General features: G+C 50.6%; 1 protein-coding gene across 1 annotated transcript in view; it reads right to left on the reverse strand.

Annotated features, from left to right (window-relative positions):
- ANO2 (anoctamin 2) overlaps positions 1 to 15,389 on the reverse strand; it is a 331,163-nt gene that overhangs the window by 302,830 nt on the left and 12,944 nt on the right. The window contains exons 2-3 of the mRNA XM_036252877.1: positions 9,106 to 9,290; positions 7,690 to 8,016 (exon numbers count right to left, since the gene is read on the reverse strand). Coding sequence (XP_036108770.1) covers positions 7,690 to 8,016; positions 9,106 to 9,290 — 512 coding nt within the window. The remainder of the gene's footprint in view (positions 1 to 7,689; positions 8,017 to 9,105; positions 9,291 to 15,389) is intronic.

Consider the following 15,389-nt stretch of genomic DNA (forward strand, 5'->3'; position numbering starts at 1 on the left):
TACAGGGTAATGAGGAGACTAACTATGTAGAAATACAGTTATCAAAATATGTATACAGATGTATATGATATAGTAATATACGTGCTTCTTTATTTACCAACACATTAAATAGCGAGACCTAAAATAGCTTTTTAGAGCACATCTAAAAATCACCATAATTCCAAAGTAGTGATCATTGTAAATGCTTTTGGATATTTGTACAACACCTACAGGGTGATATAAATCTAGGTGTGATTTCTATTATTGACAAACTTGCGGAAAGTCATAGTAATAAAGGTTTGCGCCTGTATCTTTAGTCCATTTAAGTTTCAGTTAAATGTTGGTGGAAATAAAGTACAACTTTCTACCACCCAAGTTCATGAATTCTACCCCTGAATTCTACGCACACAACCACAAGGTTTACGAAGCCCAGATGCTGCCACATAGCCCAGGACTCGTTAGAGATAAGGTACAGGGCACCCTGATGAGCTGAGCCGGGTAGCAGGGAGACCCGTCTGCAGTGGAGAACTGAGGACACTGAGGCCACAGTGGCCCCAGAACCATCCTCACCACCTATCGAGCAACAGATACAACCTCAGGGCATCTCCAGACCTTGAGGCTCAAAGAAAGACCCTGCCATGTGCAACACATTGGAGATCAACCTTGCAAATAGGCACAGTCCTCACCAGCATCTTCACTCGCAGAAGGTGAATCCTTCCTGGAGACATGATAAGAGAAGACACAGCCCACTCATTTCTGCTGGGACCCTGAACATCTGGGAGAGAGAAGGTGATTTAGCCGAGAGCTTCAAGGCAGAAGTAAGACTTCTCCAAGTCACCATCAGTCACTCTTCAGAACTCTCTTCCCACCTCGCACTGTAGACCTCACTGTGTGATTCTCTGAGGTCAGGTTCACTTGCTCTAAGAGACTACGAGGCCACTGAAGGCAGGGACCAAGCCTCTTCACCTCTGTGTCGTCAGTTCTTGGCCGAGGAGTGGACCCTGTGGGTGCTCAGGAAATGTCTGCGAGGTGAGCGGCAGGCGAGAGGAGCCAGACAGCAAGCCTGGGCGGTCTCCCCAGCAACTGCTTTCCCCATGTTTGCCTAGGAGCCTGAAACATCTAGTACGTCATGGAGAGGAATGATTAGCAGATAGAGATGAACTGTTCCCTGACCATCTCTTCATCAAATACAGAGGTTGAAGTAAACGATAGCAGGAAATGCGAATGGCACTCACAATATTCAACAACCACTGAACACATTGTTAAGCCAGAACAGGCACCCGCCATGGGCCCCTGACAGTCATACCAGAAGCACCAGGTAGACATCAGTCTCCTGGAGAGATAGTAAGTTAACTGTAAGAAAAACAGACCTGAGAGAGGAACCTAGCCCATCTTGGCTTATTTGTTTGCATAGACTATAAGCAATATTTTATTTCCTTAAAGCAGCAACTTTCAACCTTTGTCATCTCATGGAACACAGAAACTAGTTACTAAAATTCCATGGCACACCAAAATATATATATTTTTTGCCAATCTGACCAAAAAAATAGGTGTAATTTTGATTCATTGACACCGGACAGCTATTGTTGTGTTGGCTGCTGTCATTTTATTATTTGACAACCTAAGGGAAAAGAGGTCAGTCCCTGACTAGATAGCCAGGTATTGCATGTTTTAAAAATTCTTGCAGCACACCAGTTGGAAATTGCTGCTTTAAAGTATTAGTTAGCAGCATCCTACTCTCTGACAGAATTGAAAGGAATTTCAAGCCCTTCCAGTTCTAATATCTGATGGTCCCATTTTCTCACACCTCACAGATTGTATCTGGTAACAGAAACTGAACGAAACAAACAGCCAGCCGAGGTGGTGCCCAGGCCAGAGCCCTCAGCCAGGTCCGCCACTGACCCTTGCCCTCTGCTACTAGAGGGTGAGACGGAGAAATAATCGGAGCCCGGGAACTCCTTCTGGCCCCTTTGGAGGAATGCTGGAGACCACGAGGAGCCGTGTCAAAGGACGAAGGAAAGACACAGACACGAAGGCCTTGAGAAAGAGCCACACCCGCCCCTGCCTCCTGTAGTTAACCCCGCGGCCCGCTCTTCACTCCCCCCAGTGTCCAGTTTCTTTCATAGCCTGGGTAGTGCTTGTCTCCGAAGCTAACGGACTGTGTAGCCCAAACGCTGCCCCCGGAGAACCACCTTTAGAGACTAAGGGAGCAGGAATGAGGAGACCTGGTTTCAAGACACAGCCCAGCTCCCGGCCAGCTGGACAAGGCACGTGTGTCCCCACAACAAGGAAACCATAGTGGCTGACCACCTCACTGGGGTTGCCGTGAGCATCAAGTGAGAATAGTGAATGTTACATTTTAAATAATAAACTCTTTGAAGAAGGAAATCGATGTTTACCTGGGATTGGGGTACCTGACTTCCCCTCCTTGCCTCTCCGGTATCCCTACCCCCAAACCTCCTCGCGGCCTCCCCTTGGAGATCAGGTCCAACCAGCCCTGCAGGCTCTGCTCTGCTCTGCTGGGCAGCCCCAGGGGCAGGGGCTGCTGGGCCTTCGTTGTGTTCCCTAAAGGCCCTTGGGGCAGTTAAGAGAGGCAGGCAGAAGCCCAAGGCCCCAGCATGCTGCTGCGGGGGGGGGGGGGGGGGGCAAGTGGGACAGGAACACCGCCAAAGCCAGGGGGAAATCATCACATTTCCCCAGTCATTAGCGCAAGTCAACAGCATTGTGACTGCTACCCACACTCACGCGCTTAACAGCCATCACCAAGAAACAGTGGGGACTAGGGCGTCATTAAACTCCACCTTCATATTTTCTCTGCACTCGCTGTAGCCTTTCCTAAGAACATGAACCCCTACTTCATTCCTGAGGAGGAAATAGACTGATTTTATCATGGAGTCAGGAGGAGACGGGACACCCCCATAGAAACACATCACTCCCCTCAGTGCCCGAAAACCTGCTCTCGATGCCTGAGGCAGAGCAATGGACAGGAAGACCTCCAGGGACACTGTCACCCTAGAAAACCAAATAGCAAGCTTTTCCTAAGGGTCGGGAAATTTCCTAAGTCCTAGCAGAGCAGGATTTGAGACTTTTGCGAACACAAGCTCTATGCGGGTCAGAGAGAAGACAGCAGCAGCGGTGCCTGTCGCTTCTGCATGGCCCTCATTTGCCCAAATCAGCAGTGAAGAGGCAGGTGTCTCTGTCACCCATGGGCATCTCCAGTGATGTCTTTAAAAGAAATTCTAATCAAATGGCCAAACATAAGAAAACTGTGATTTAGTCACCTGAAAAAATACTGAATAGTCTTTAAAATATGAACATGGACAATGTTGATACATGGAAATACACACACAGAATGAAAAACTGAAGCACCAAATGGAAGAGAAGCGGCAATTAGTAACTGAAGTCGGAAATGAATTCCGCAATATTCGATCAGAGTTTGGTGGATGCCACATTCCGCTAAGGCTGAGTGAGTAATGTTGAATGGGTGTCTCATAGAAATCCCATTTTCTCCCCCAATATCTTAAAATCAAAGTGAAACCTGAGGCTAAAAGACAGCCCAGCCTAGCAGGGTGGGCCAGCTGAGCAGGTGGGCGGCTGCACCTGTTCTCCAAACAGCTGCCGGGGCAGTCAAGCAGTGTCCCCGCTCCTGAGAGGTGCCAGCTCCAGACTGCAGCTCAAGGCCAGAGGCTGAGCATCCTGGCTCAGAGAAGAGCTGTTCAGACCCCAGCCCCACCCCCTCACAGGCTCCAGCTAATGCATCTCTAATCAGTATTTACCAACATGGCATTGGGGTGGGGGTGGGGCGGAAGACAGAGACGATCATGGACCACTGCCCCTGAAGGAGGGGACAGTTCATTCTCAATCTTGTGGGAGGTGGCACACAGTTGGAGGCAACCTGAATGTTCATTATCATTATGGGAGTGACTAGGAAAATTGTAGTGACTGCAAACTGTTCACGCATTAGGAAAAAAATGGATTCGATGCACATGCAGAATGTGAATGGTTGAAAAATATATGCAGAGTGAAAAAAGTGGGAAACAGAATGGGCTATCGAGCACCTTATATAAATTCAAAATGCATACAGTGCTGAGAAACTGTCACCGCAAGAGGAACCTAAGGAGCGAGGACAACGAAATGCAATGTGGTATCCAGGGTAGGATCCTGGGACAGAAACAGGACGGTAGGAACAAACTAAGGAAATCCAAATGAAGTATAGATTTTAGTTTATGATAATGTGTTGATATGGATTCATTAATAGTGTCATGTGTACCATATTCATGTAGATGCTAATAAGAGGGGGACCAGGTACAAGGCATATGGGAACTCTGTCTCCTTTTTCCGTAACTCTAAAACTGTTCTAAACAATAAAGCCCGTTTTTAAAATTAAAAAAGAAAAATATGTAAAACAAGAACAACACTACACATTTCCCAGAAATACAATGCCCTGGAATGATTGCCTGTGGAGTGAGCGGGGTATTTAAATAAGTAGCAAAGCCCTGGCCGGTTTGGCTCAGCGGTAGAGCGTCGGCCTGCGGTCCGGAGAGACCTGGGTTCGGTTCCCGCTAACGGCGCGTACCTCGGCTGCAGTTTGTCCCCGGCCCTGGTCGGTTGTGCGGGTGGCAGCCACTCGATGTGTCCCTTCACATCGATGTTTCTCTCTCTCTCTCTGTTCCTCTATCTCCCTCCCACTCTACCGGAACAAAAAATAGAAAAATGTCCTTGGGTGAGGATAAAAAAAATAAAAAATAAATAAAAATAAAAATAAATAAGTAGCAAAGGGGTCCTTGTGCAGAATGACGATAATAATGTACCATGACTGAAAAGTGTAATTAACTCAACTCATTGCATCAGAGGTCTCGAAACTAATAACACTAATAAATGTTTAGAAAACAGAGAGCGAGAGCAAACCCTGTAAGAAAGTAGGTCCTGACGGCTATGCGTGGTGGAGACTCTGATGATGGAAGGGCCCGGAGAAGCTGAGTGACCTGAAATAGTCCTGTGAAGGAGGAGTTAAGTAGACCTTGAAGCCAGGGGTTGGGGCTGGGAGGTGGGAGCTCTTAGTGGTTACACAACAGGGACAACAATCCAGGGCCCACTCCACAGCTCTATCTAACACTGGTCAACCCCAATTCCCAGCCAAAGCCAGGAAAATCCAGTAGCAACTAAAATAAAATGTGCTGGAGCAGACATCCATCCCCAGGCAACAGAAGCACAGACCAGCAGCTGAGACCCATCCCCAAAAACTACAGCAAAAGCTGAGCAGGAGTTGAGCCCCACAGGGAAGCAGCACTCCCAGCCACCAGCAGCGGGACCTGGGGCTCCACAGAGGCCTGTGTGGTCCAGCAGCTCACAAGAGCAGTGGGAAGCCGGAGCCTGAGAGGGACCAGTGCAATCCAGCTGCACACCCGCGGGACCTGCAGGGTGAGGGAGCACCAGAGAGGCCTGTGCGACCCAGCAGGGACTGTGCAATCCAGTAAAATAAAACATGCTGGAGGATGGCAGAGATTGGCAGGGATACTAGTAGTAGTAGTAGTAGTAGTAGTAGTAGTAGTAGTAACAGTCAACAGGACAGTTAGATTTGAATTTCAGATCAACAATGAATATTTTTGGTATAAGTATATCCCCAATGTTTCATGGGACATACTTATGCTTAAAAAAATATTTGTTGTTGTTCTGAAATTCAAATTTGACCAGGAATTGTGAATTTTCATCTGCTAAATCTGACAACTCTAAATAGTAATAATAGCAGGAACACTGACTCCTTACTGCTCTAGATACTTGATTTAGTTGTCTTATGTCATATTCATAACAACCCAATAAAGAATAATGTATTGTTAGTCCCACTTTATACACATGGGAAATTTGACTCAAAAGGATCAAGTCACTTTCCCAAGGTTGTGAGGCTGGGATGTGCACATCTGCATTCGGACTGCGGAGAACAGGTCTTGAGCATGGGGCTGCCTCGCTCCACACCCTGACACCTACAGGCAGGTGTGTGCACTGCAGCCTGCCATGCAGCAGTACCAAAAGTTCTCTGGCCTTCAAAACACGCCACTACCTCAGGAAACCTTCCCACCAGACCCCAAACAGAGGCACCAAGTGAGCTTTGGGTTTCAAAAAGTGAAAATCAGCACTCTCACAGCGAGGGAGTCCCAAATAGCCCTAAAAGAGCACACTGTCCCCACACTGGTGGAAAGAAGAACAAGAGGAGTAGATCCTGATTTAAGGGTCTGGATAAGCAGCCTGAGTCAGCACAACTAAGGTGTGAGCCAGGCCACATGCCATTCTGCCTGGGGACATAGAAAGTAATGAATGGCCTCTGGGGGTCCCTTCCAGTTTGGGGACAGTATTAACTTCAATCTTACAAAACGGGTTTCTGATGAGAATGGCACCTCACCCCTCAGCATGACTCCTCTTGAAAGCATCATTTGAGCATTCATTGAGCCCCTACAGTGGACCAAACACTGTGCTGGGTGTTTCCATGGCCCTGATCTCATCACGGGACATGTAAAACTGCAAGGCAGCAGGGTGTCTATCATTTTGTAGGTGAGGAACCTGGGACTCAGGGAAGTCACTTATTTATTCAACTAACATTTGTTAAACACCTACTACTTTATTGTTTACTCTGTCCTGGGTGCTGCAGTGAACCAAACACGACCCCCCCCCCCGGGAGCAGGTGGGGGCACAGATAAAAATAAACAAACAAGTAAACCTCTCACACTCTTCCAGGTAGCAGGGCTAAGTGTGTGAAGAAAAGTAAAGCAGGGTCAAGGAGCAGAGTGACGGGTCGAGGGTGTTCCAGCTGGAATGGTGAGGCCAGGTGTGTGGAAGAGGCTCGCGTTTGAGCAGAGGGGAATGAGTGTAAGGGAATGAGTATGCACAGGCCTGGGGAAGGGTGTGGAGGCAGAGGGGACAGCCAGAGCAAAGGCCCTGAGGTGAGGGTGACTAATACATACACAATAAGGCTGGTGGGCTGGAGCAGGTGCAGGAGGGTGGGAGGGGTAGGAAATGAGTTTGGAGAGTATAGCGATAGCAGGTCGTTTTTAAAGGATCGCTGTGGTATGGAGAAATGGATGGGTAAGTGAATGAACAAATAAATGGATGGATGGATGGATGGATGGATGGATGGATGGATGGATGGATGGACAAATTTGTACATAAATAGACTTTCTTAGGCTGGTTGCAGACCAGAGGTGAGACTATATATACCTCACATGTTTGGTTCCCAAATAATGAACTCAGTTGATTCAGTTCCCAAATAATCAACTCCCTCAGGGGGTCCCAGGTAAGCATGTGCCTTAGTGAAGTACATCCCATAAGCAGAATTTTGATCCAAAGTTCAACAGGCAAACACGGTCTTCATCCCAAGGAACCATTATGGAGAAGGCCCCCGGACGGGGCCTGAGAACACCAGGAGAAATGTGCTTTCAGTGTCTACTAGGCTGACTCCCACACAACAGACTGGCGCACTCACACACACCCCTACTACCTGGGATCCCCTACATAGAGTCACCAGCTATACCAAGACTCTTCCTCAAGTTCTTGGGCAAGAAAATCTGATTTTTCCATCAGGAAAACACACACACACACACACACAAAGCCACCTTCCAGAACAAAGCCAAGGCTCCCTGCAGGTGACACTGGTCACCGGGAGCCCAGCCCCGCAGGGCCGTCCCATCCCACAGCCCTGCGACACCTGCCCAACCTCACCTCCAGGTCCCTCTCGAGCTCCAGCCCGGCCTCCATCAGATTGTGCTCAAACTCCTCCCGCTGCTCCTTCCTTTCCTCCTCCAGGGCATCGAGCGGCCCCAGCTCAATGTCATGAGAGCCCCCGGCATGGGGCTCCTTGCCAGTCTCCCCGTTGGAGACGATGGCCAGGGAATGACCAGGGGAGTCGTGGCTGGGATGCGCCCCACGTTTCCGGTAGTGGTAGGCAAGCACATAGTCGACCTTCCTCTGGTTGTCATGGAAGTGCATGCGACTCCGAGGGGCCTCCGAGGACACTGGCTCGTTGGCATCCAGGTAGTTGTTGATGACCTGACCAGAGGAAACAGTGAGGGAATAGTGAGGTCTGGTGAGGAAAGGGTGAGAGACTGGGGAGGTTGACCTTGCTCTGGGCCCAAAAAGGCGCGCTAGGAAGCAGCTCCCTCAGGCCCAGAGGCCCCAGCTGTCCCCGTGAAAGGTCAGAGAGGCCCAAATTCATCTGCCACACACAGCCCACACAGCCCTCCACCCACCTGTCCGCAGCCCAGGCATGGGAGCCTTCCCACCTGCTCCGGCCTTCATGCACACACGGACACTCACGTACACAGACTGCACACGCCGCAGCAAACCCTGCACAGCCACCTGCCTCCACACAGAGCCAGGTCGCCTCCGGCACATGCTCAGTCACTGCACCCAGCCTCCCCGTAAGAGTGCTCCTGCACACACATCATGCACACGGATGTCACCGAGTGCACTCTGACACACAGCCCTCCACATGCACGGTGGCACACCCACCCCCTCGCAGATCCTCCATCACACATTTGTACACACAAGTACTCACTGGCAGGGTCTCTGGATCCATTGGAACAAAGGCTAGTTCCTGGTCACCTGGCCCACCCCCACCTCTCACCCCACAGGGATTCACTATACACTATGCCCCTCACTGCCCCACATCACCCTCTTCCTCCTCCTCTCCAGCCACTGGAGAGGATTCTGCCAGAGACGGCAGCAGGGTTCTGACTCCTGCTCTCGTCCACCTGTGGAGATGGTTCGTTGAGAGAAAAGGAGGAGAAAGAACAAGGCGGAGAGACCGGCCTCCCCTTTGGGTGTTTCCCTGTTTGTTACTGGTTTGATACCCAGCTGCCTCAGCAGCCACCTGAGAGGTCACCTGGGCAACCAGGCACAGGGGAGAGCCTCCGGAGCCACCGCCGCAGAGCCAGGAGGGGAGCCAGAGTCTGCAGACCAGCGGGTGGAATCACCTGGCCTCTCACACCCCCTCCTTCCCTGCCCTCCTCTGACCAGAACCCCAGGTGTCTCTCTCTTTCTCTCACACACCTGCTTCCCGAGGGGAGTCTCCCCAGTCAAGAGGCTCCCCTGAGGGCCCCCCACAGGGCGGGCCATCCCCCCCAGCCCAGTACTCACAGAACTTCTGTGGGAACTCTCTCCACCAGAGAGCTGGCCAGAGTCTTGGTTGGAACAGCCCTGCAGACCTGGGGCTCGGGGACCCAGCACCTTGAGGTGTTGCTGTCCTTGTCTGGGGCCCTGGCTGGCCCTGGCCACTGCCCGAGGGCTCAGCCTGCGTGGGGAGCCCGGGAGCAGGGGGATATCTGTGAGAGGGAAGGAAAGGAGGCAAAGCCACTTCAGGTGATGGGAAACCCAGGACTTGGAGAAACTGAGGCACTGAGGGAGAGACATGGGGGGTGGTCCTAAAAAATGGCCATGTCTCCTCAGAGCCTTAGTGATCCAGGGTCCCATTGGCCACAGGGGAGAGGACAGTGAAGAAGGAAGTGGGGGGGGGGTCTTTCCCCACCACACACACTCACTCACACAGAGCTGAGAGCCACCAGCAGGAGCCCCTATGGATGAGGGTTATCACAATCTCTTATAATTCCCAGACAAGAGGGTGGTTCAGGCGAGCCAGGGTGGGTGGGACACTGTCTGGAGAGACACCTTGAATTAATGCCAAAGGCTTAGGCTTCAGGGCCCCTCCCAGGGCAGCCAGACCAGCCAACACTGCTCCTCACGGAGAGAGCAAGGACAAAGCCATGGTGGGCCCGCTGCGGGCAGGAGTGTCCTCTGACAAAGGGCAGCCTCAGTGCCCTTGAGGGGTCCCCACACACCTGCTGGCTGCACCGAGCCCTCAGAGCTCCATGGCCCCTTCGCGGCCCTCCCCGGGCCTGCAGCTGCACTGCAGTGCTATTTCAAAAGACTGCCAGCATCACCCTGGAGGGAAAGGAACCCAGTGGGTGATGGAACTGCAGCATCTTATTATTGGAGGGGACTGAGAGGTGAAACACCCAGCCCTGCTTTGCACCAAAGTCCCAGACGGGGGCCACAGGTTGCCAAGGTCTTGCAGCTGATCAGACTCAGTGTCTTCCCACCTCTGAGAAACACATTTGAAGAGAGAAGCATAGCCCAGTGCACCTGGACATAACCCTGAACTCCGCCACCTGGGCTTAACCCTCAGCTCCAACACCTGGGCTCAGACCTCAGCTCCACCACCTGGGCTCAGACCTCAGCTCCACCACCTGGGCTTAACCCTCAGCTCCGCCACCTGGGTTTAACCCTCAGCTTCAACACCTGAGCTTAACCCTCAGCTCCGCCACCTGGGCTTAACCCTCAGCTCCACCACCTGGGCTTAACCCTCAGCTCCGCCACCTGGGTTTAACCCTCAGCTCCACCACCTGAGCTTAACCCTCAGCTCCGCCACCTGGGCTCAGACCTCAGCTCCACCACCTGGGCTTAACCCTCAGCTCCGCCACCTGGGTTTAACCCTCAGCTTCAACACCTGAGCTTAACCCTCAGCTCCGCCACCTGGGCTCAGACCTCAGCTCCACCACCTGGGCTTAACCCTCAGCTCCACCTTAACCCTCAGCTCCACCACCTGGGCTCAGACCTCAGCTCCACCAGCTGGGTTTAACCCTCAGCTCCACTCCCTGGGCTTAACTCTCAGCTCCACCACCTGGGCTTAACCCTCAGCTCCACCAGCTGGGTTTAACCCTCAGCTCCACTCCCTGGGCTTAACTCTCAGCTCCACCACCTGGGCTTAACCCTCAGCTCTGCTACTTGCTGACCCTGAGACCTCTCTGAGCCTGTTTCTTCCACTGTAAAATGAGGAGAACCCGAAACTTTCAGGATTGTAATAAGAATTAGAACTAGACATGTGATGCTAAGAACCCAGGATAGTCATTAGCCTATGTGTGTGCAATAAAAGGTGGTTATTATAATTATTATTATTTTCATTTTAAGCTCTGTGTGAGCATAAATCATACCTTATACATCATTCGTTTGGCTGCTGCTGAATGAATGAGTGAATTAATTAATTAATTGACAAACAGCAGCTCCGCCTGGTCTCTTGAAACAGAGTTTCTGTCCCGTTACCAGGTTGTGGAGCAGCCCCTGTGTGCCCAGCTCTCTGCTGGGCAGTTTCAGTAAGCCTAGGACATATGACCCCTGCACTTGAAAATTGTAGCATCTTTCATGCAGGAAACACAATTATGACCAACAGAGTAAAGCTTTCATAATTTTTTTTCTATATTGTGGGCTCTAGCCAGTATTGTGGGAGACCAGAAAGTAAAGTCAAGGTAGGCTTCCAGATGCATTAAGCCTAAAGCGGGTCTTGGAAAGTGTGTGGCTGCTGGAAGACACTCCCTAGAGGCAGAACCGAGTGCAGGAGCGGACATGCGTGCCGGTGGTGCAACAGGGGGCCTCCGGCTCAGGGCATCAGGGGAGGGCCTGCTCCTTGGCCTCTGGGCTTGCCTCGGCCCTCCTCCTCATGCCCTTCTGCATGCTTGCCCACCAACTAGCCCAGGGCAGAACTGAGAGCAGGACTCCACACTCCAGGGAAGGCCTGAAGACCTCCGGATGCACGCCTCAAAAGCCAAAGACCATCCTGATGTGTACCTGGGCAGAATAAATGTGGTGGTCATCAAGGTCCACCCTTCCTTCACAACTACATTCATATTCACAGCTGTAACTTAGGACAACTCAGTTTCAGAGCCAGCTCAAAGCTCTAGTCAAACCACTGTCCAGGAGTCACCATGCCCTACTGCTGCCACCTGGGCTTGAGGCTGGCTTCCAGGGCCCCACTAGCCACCCTGGCTGTTCCCTCTGCTTGGTCTCTACACAGACATCACAGCCGCCTGGGCCTTGCTTTCATGCCCACCTTCTCGCCCAGCCAACGGTTAGAGCACAGCCTGTGGTCCATTTGTTCGGCTCCAGAAGGACATCCCAGGCACTGATGACACAGATGTGGAGATACCCAAGAGAGCTGGCTTACACTGTGAAATGAAGCTGAGGGGAGTTGCAGGTGCAGCCTGACCATTGGGAAGGATGGGGCAGGTGAACACACGCCAAGCAAATCCTTCTCAGAAGCTGAGAAGAGGTGAATGGAAGTTGATCAGAAGTAAAGGCCACTATACACAGCTCAGGGAATGTGTTACTACTTAGAGAAATGTAATCATCTTTCCTTCACGGACCGTTCACTTGGCTCTTGACATTTGCTGCCTTGAACAGCAGACCCCTGGGTGTTTATGTCATAGCTGTCCTCCTGGGCTGTGGGTCCCCACCTCTGGATCAATTAGATGGGTGTTCACAGGCTTGGACTCTCTATAGTTTCTTTCCCTGGACACTTTTACCCACTGCTGTGGCTCTACTTATCACCTATGAGTTCATGACTCTCTAAACTTTTCCCTTAACACTACCCTCCTCTAGCCACCAAATCACCATCCCCCTGCCTACCCAGCATTGCCAGCTGCATGCTTCAGAGCCCCCTCAAAATCAGCATGTCCAAAACCTAACTGAGGTTCCTCTCCACAACGTCATTCTTGTCCAGTGTTCCTACTGCTATAAATGCTGTTACTGTGTACTCAGTCCACACACCGGAATCTACAGGCAGCTTTGATGGCCTTGTTCCCTCGTCCCTGTCCAACTTGTCACCAATCCTGTGACTTTTACCCCTAAAATATTTCCCCAACCCATCTGTTTTCAACCACCTCCCTCATTCACCTGGATTATACCAATAGCCTCCCAATACCCCCCCTTTCTCCTCTTCATTGTTCTCCACAAGGCAGCCAGGGAGTCCTTTCAAATGTCCCTCTGGCCATGACACCTTCATGCATGGACACTTCTGGTGCTTACCACCACTCTCAGGCTGGGAGACCTGCATAATCTGGCCTGACCACATCTCCCCTCCCCTCTCCCCACGTCCTGTTGGGTCTCTGAGTGCCTGCCACACTGTTCTGTTTTCAGACTCTATTTTTAATCCTCATCTGAGGACATGCTTATTGATTTTAGAGAGAGGGGAAGGGGGGAGAGAGAGAGAAACATCAATGTGAGAGAGAAGCATCAATAGGTTGCCTCCTGTACACACCTGACTGGGGACTGAACCCACAACCTGGGTATATGCCCTGACCGGGAATCGAACCAACTACCTTTTGATGTACAGGATGATGCTCCAACCAACTAAGCCATACCAGCCAGGGCTGCTTTTGGTCTCTAATGCACCATGCTCCCTCCCAGCCCCGGGACCCTATGCATATTCTTCCCTCTAGCTAGAACATGCTTCTCCCTCTAGCTGTCATTAGAGACCCAGAAAATCAAAAGTAGGACATTCTTCTTTCAAAAAGCTGCCCATCAAGGTGTAAGTCAGGAATAATCAGATACCACTAATAAAGCTAATTTCCTTCCATCCCAGACATGGTTGGAGTCCACAAGCTGAGGTGGTACGGGGAGGGGGTCCCACAGACACATGTAAAGTCATCAGAGGAAGGCCTCTGAGCTTCCTCCAGTGGCCTTCATTGGTCAGCAGGAGCCACAGAGAGTGGGGCTCAGGGAGCATCTTTTATTATCTGGTGTCACCCAGTGACGATAACCCACTGGTAGAAGCCCATTGACTGGTTCACTCAATGGGACTCCCATGCCCCCAAGCCTTTGTCCAGATCCGCAAACAACCAGTCCAACTGACCACCCCATATGTGATTAGCCCCTTTTTCGATCATCCAGGACCCTAAAAAGGCATTTGAGCATCAGGATTGGGGAAGGAGAACCCTCCTTGTCATCAAAATGTAACCAGATGAAAATGACCTGAAGCCTCGGGCTTGGCATGGACAGAGGGCAGTGCCACCTTGGCAGCAGCACCTGTCCACATCCATATCCTTCCCAATCCATTTCCTTCCTCCACCCCCAGACCTACAGAAGCAGAAGCCCTCAACTCTGCCTAGAGCCTCCCAGAGTACATGAGTTTTGAGGTGCATCTAGAAAAGTGGGCAAGGGAGGAAAGGAGATTCCAGGGAGAAAGGCAATCATTTGCATGGACCTTTGCAATCAGCCACTGGGCTTAGTTGTTTTGGATCATCAGCCTCACAAGAGCAGAGTGCCTGCCTCCATCTGTTCCTTTTCCACCCACATAATCCCCTTAGAATCCAACTATATGGTGGGATTTGAGGAGCCCAGGAAGGACCCCTCTGGTTTACAGTACACACTTTTACATGATTTATAAGGCCCTTTGCCATCTTTACTGTCAACCTTCCCAGTATTAATCATCTTCTAGTCACTACACACACACACACACACACACACACACACACACACTCCAGAAAGAATGAACTACCTGCAGCTTCCAGAAGGTGACACGCTTTTTCTTATCTTTGGTCTTTAACATTGTTCTTCCTTCTGCCCCTAAACATCTCTCCTCCATTCTATGCCAATCCCAGTCCCAACTCTGTTAACATGCAGAGTTCACAAGTTATAATAACATTAAAGAATTATAAGCAGGGAAGCAACATAATTAGAATTACATTAGAAAGGTCATTCTGGCTATAGTGAAGATAAATGTTGTGTCAGGATAAGGATGGATGGATGGATGGATGGATGGATGGATCCCTAACTCCTTTGCTGCTACAAAGGACCCTTCATAAAACTTTTATTTCACTGGTCACTCTGCCACTTGAAAACCTCCATTGTCCTGAGGCTTACAAACAACAGGACATTCCAAGACTTCCATGTCTGGCTGTGACATATCTCTGCTGCCTAGTCTGTCCATCAGATAAGAACATTTCTCTTTAGCCAAACCTATCTCCAAACTGATCCTCCCCCTGTACCTTTGCTCATACAGTCATCCCTGCTTGGAATGTTCTCTCCACTTGTCTAAGTCCCATCCAGATAGTGTTACTCCTACACCCACCCTTCCTTACCACTTAGGGAAGTCCTCAAAACATTCAGAAAGGCCTGTATGTCTTTGCATTCCTAGCACAAGACTCTGGGTGCAACAGAGGCTCGGTGAGTGTTTGGAGGTAATGATGTAGGGAATTAGGGAATCCTTTGTTATCAGTGAATTTTGAACAGAGTGGCTTCCCCTCTGAACTGAACGCAGACTTGCCCTAAGCATAACAGCTACAACCTGACAGCTGACATCTCACATGTGCTGGGCACTGGTCTAAACATTTTACATGTATCAACTCATTTAACCTTCAGGATAACCCTATCAGATAAGTACTACTGTTGTCCCATTTTACTGATGAGGAAACTGAGGCATAGAGTGATCAGACAAGTTTCCCAAAGTCACCAGCTAGTAAGTGGCACACTCACAGTCTACACTCCTAACCACTAGGCTAATCTGGGCTGTGGAAGAGGGACAACCAAGGCAACTTGGTAAGTCTGGACTTCCTCACGAGACATTCTTAACATCCCTCACTCCTCACTCCTCT

This window comes from Molossus molossus, unplaced genomic scaffold (genome assembly GCF_014108415.1).
Source record: "Molossus molossus isolate mMolMol1 unplaced genomic scaffold, mMolMol1.p scaffold_m16_p_10, whole genome shotgun sequence".
NCBI lineage: Eukaryota > Metazoa > Chordata > Mammalia > Chiroptera > Molossidae > Molossus > Molossus molossus.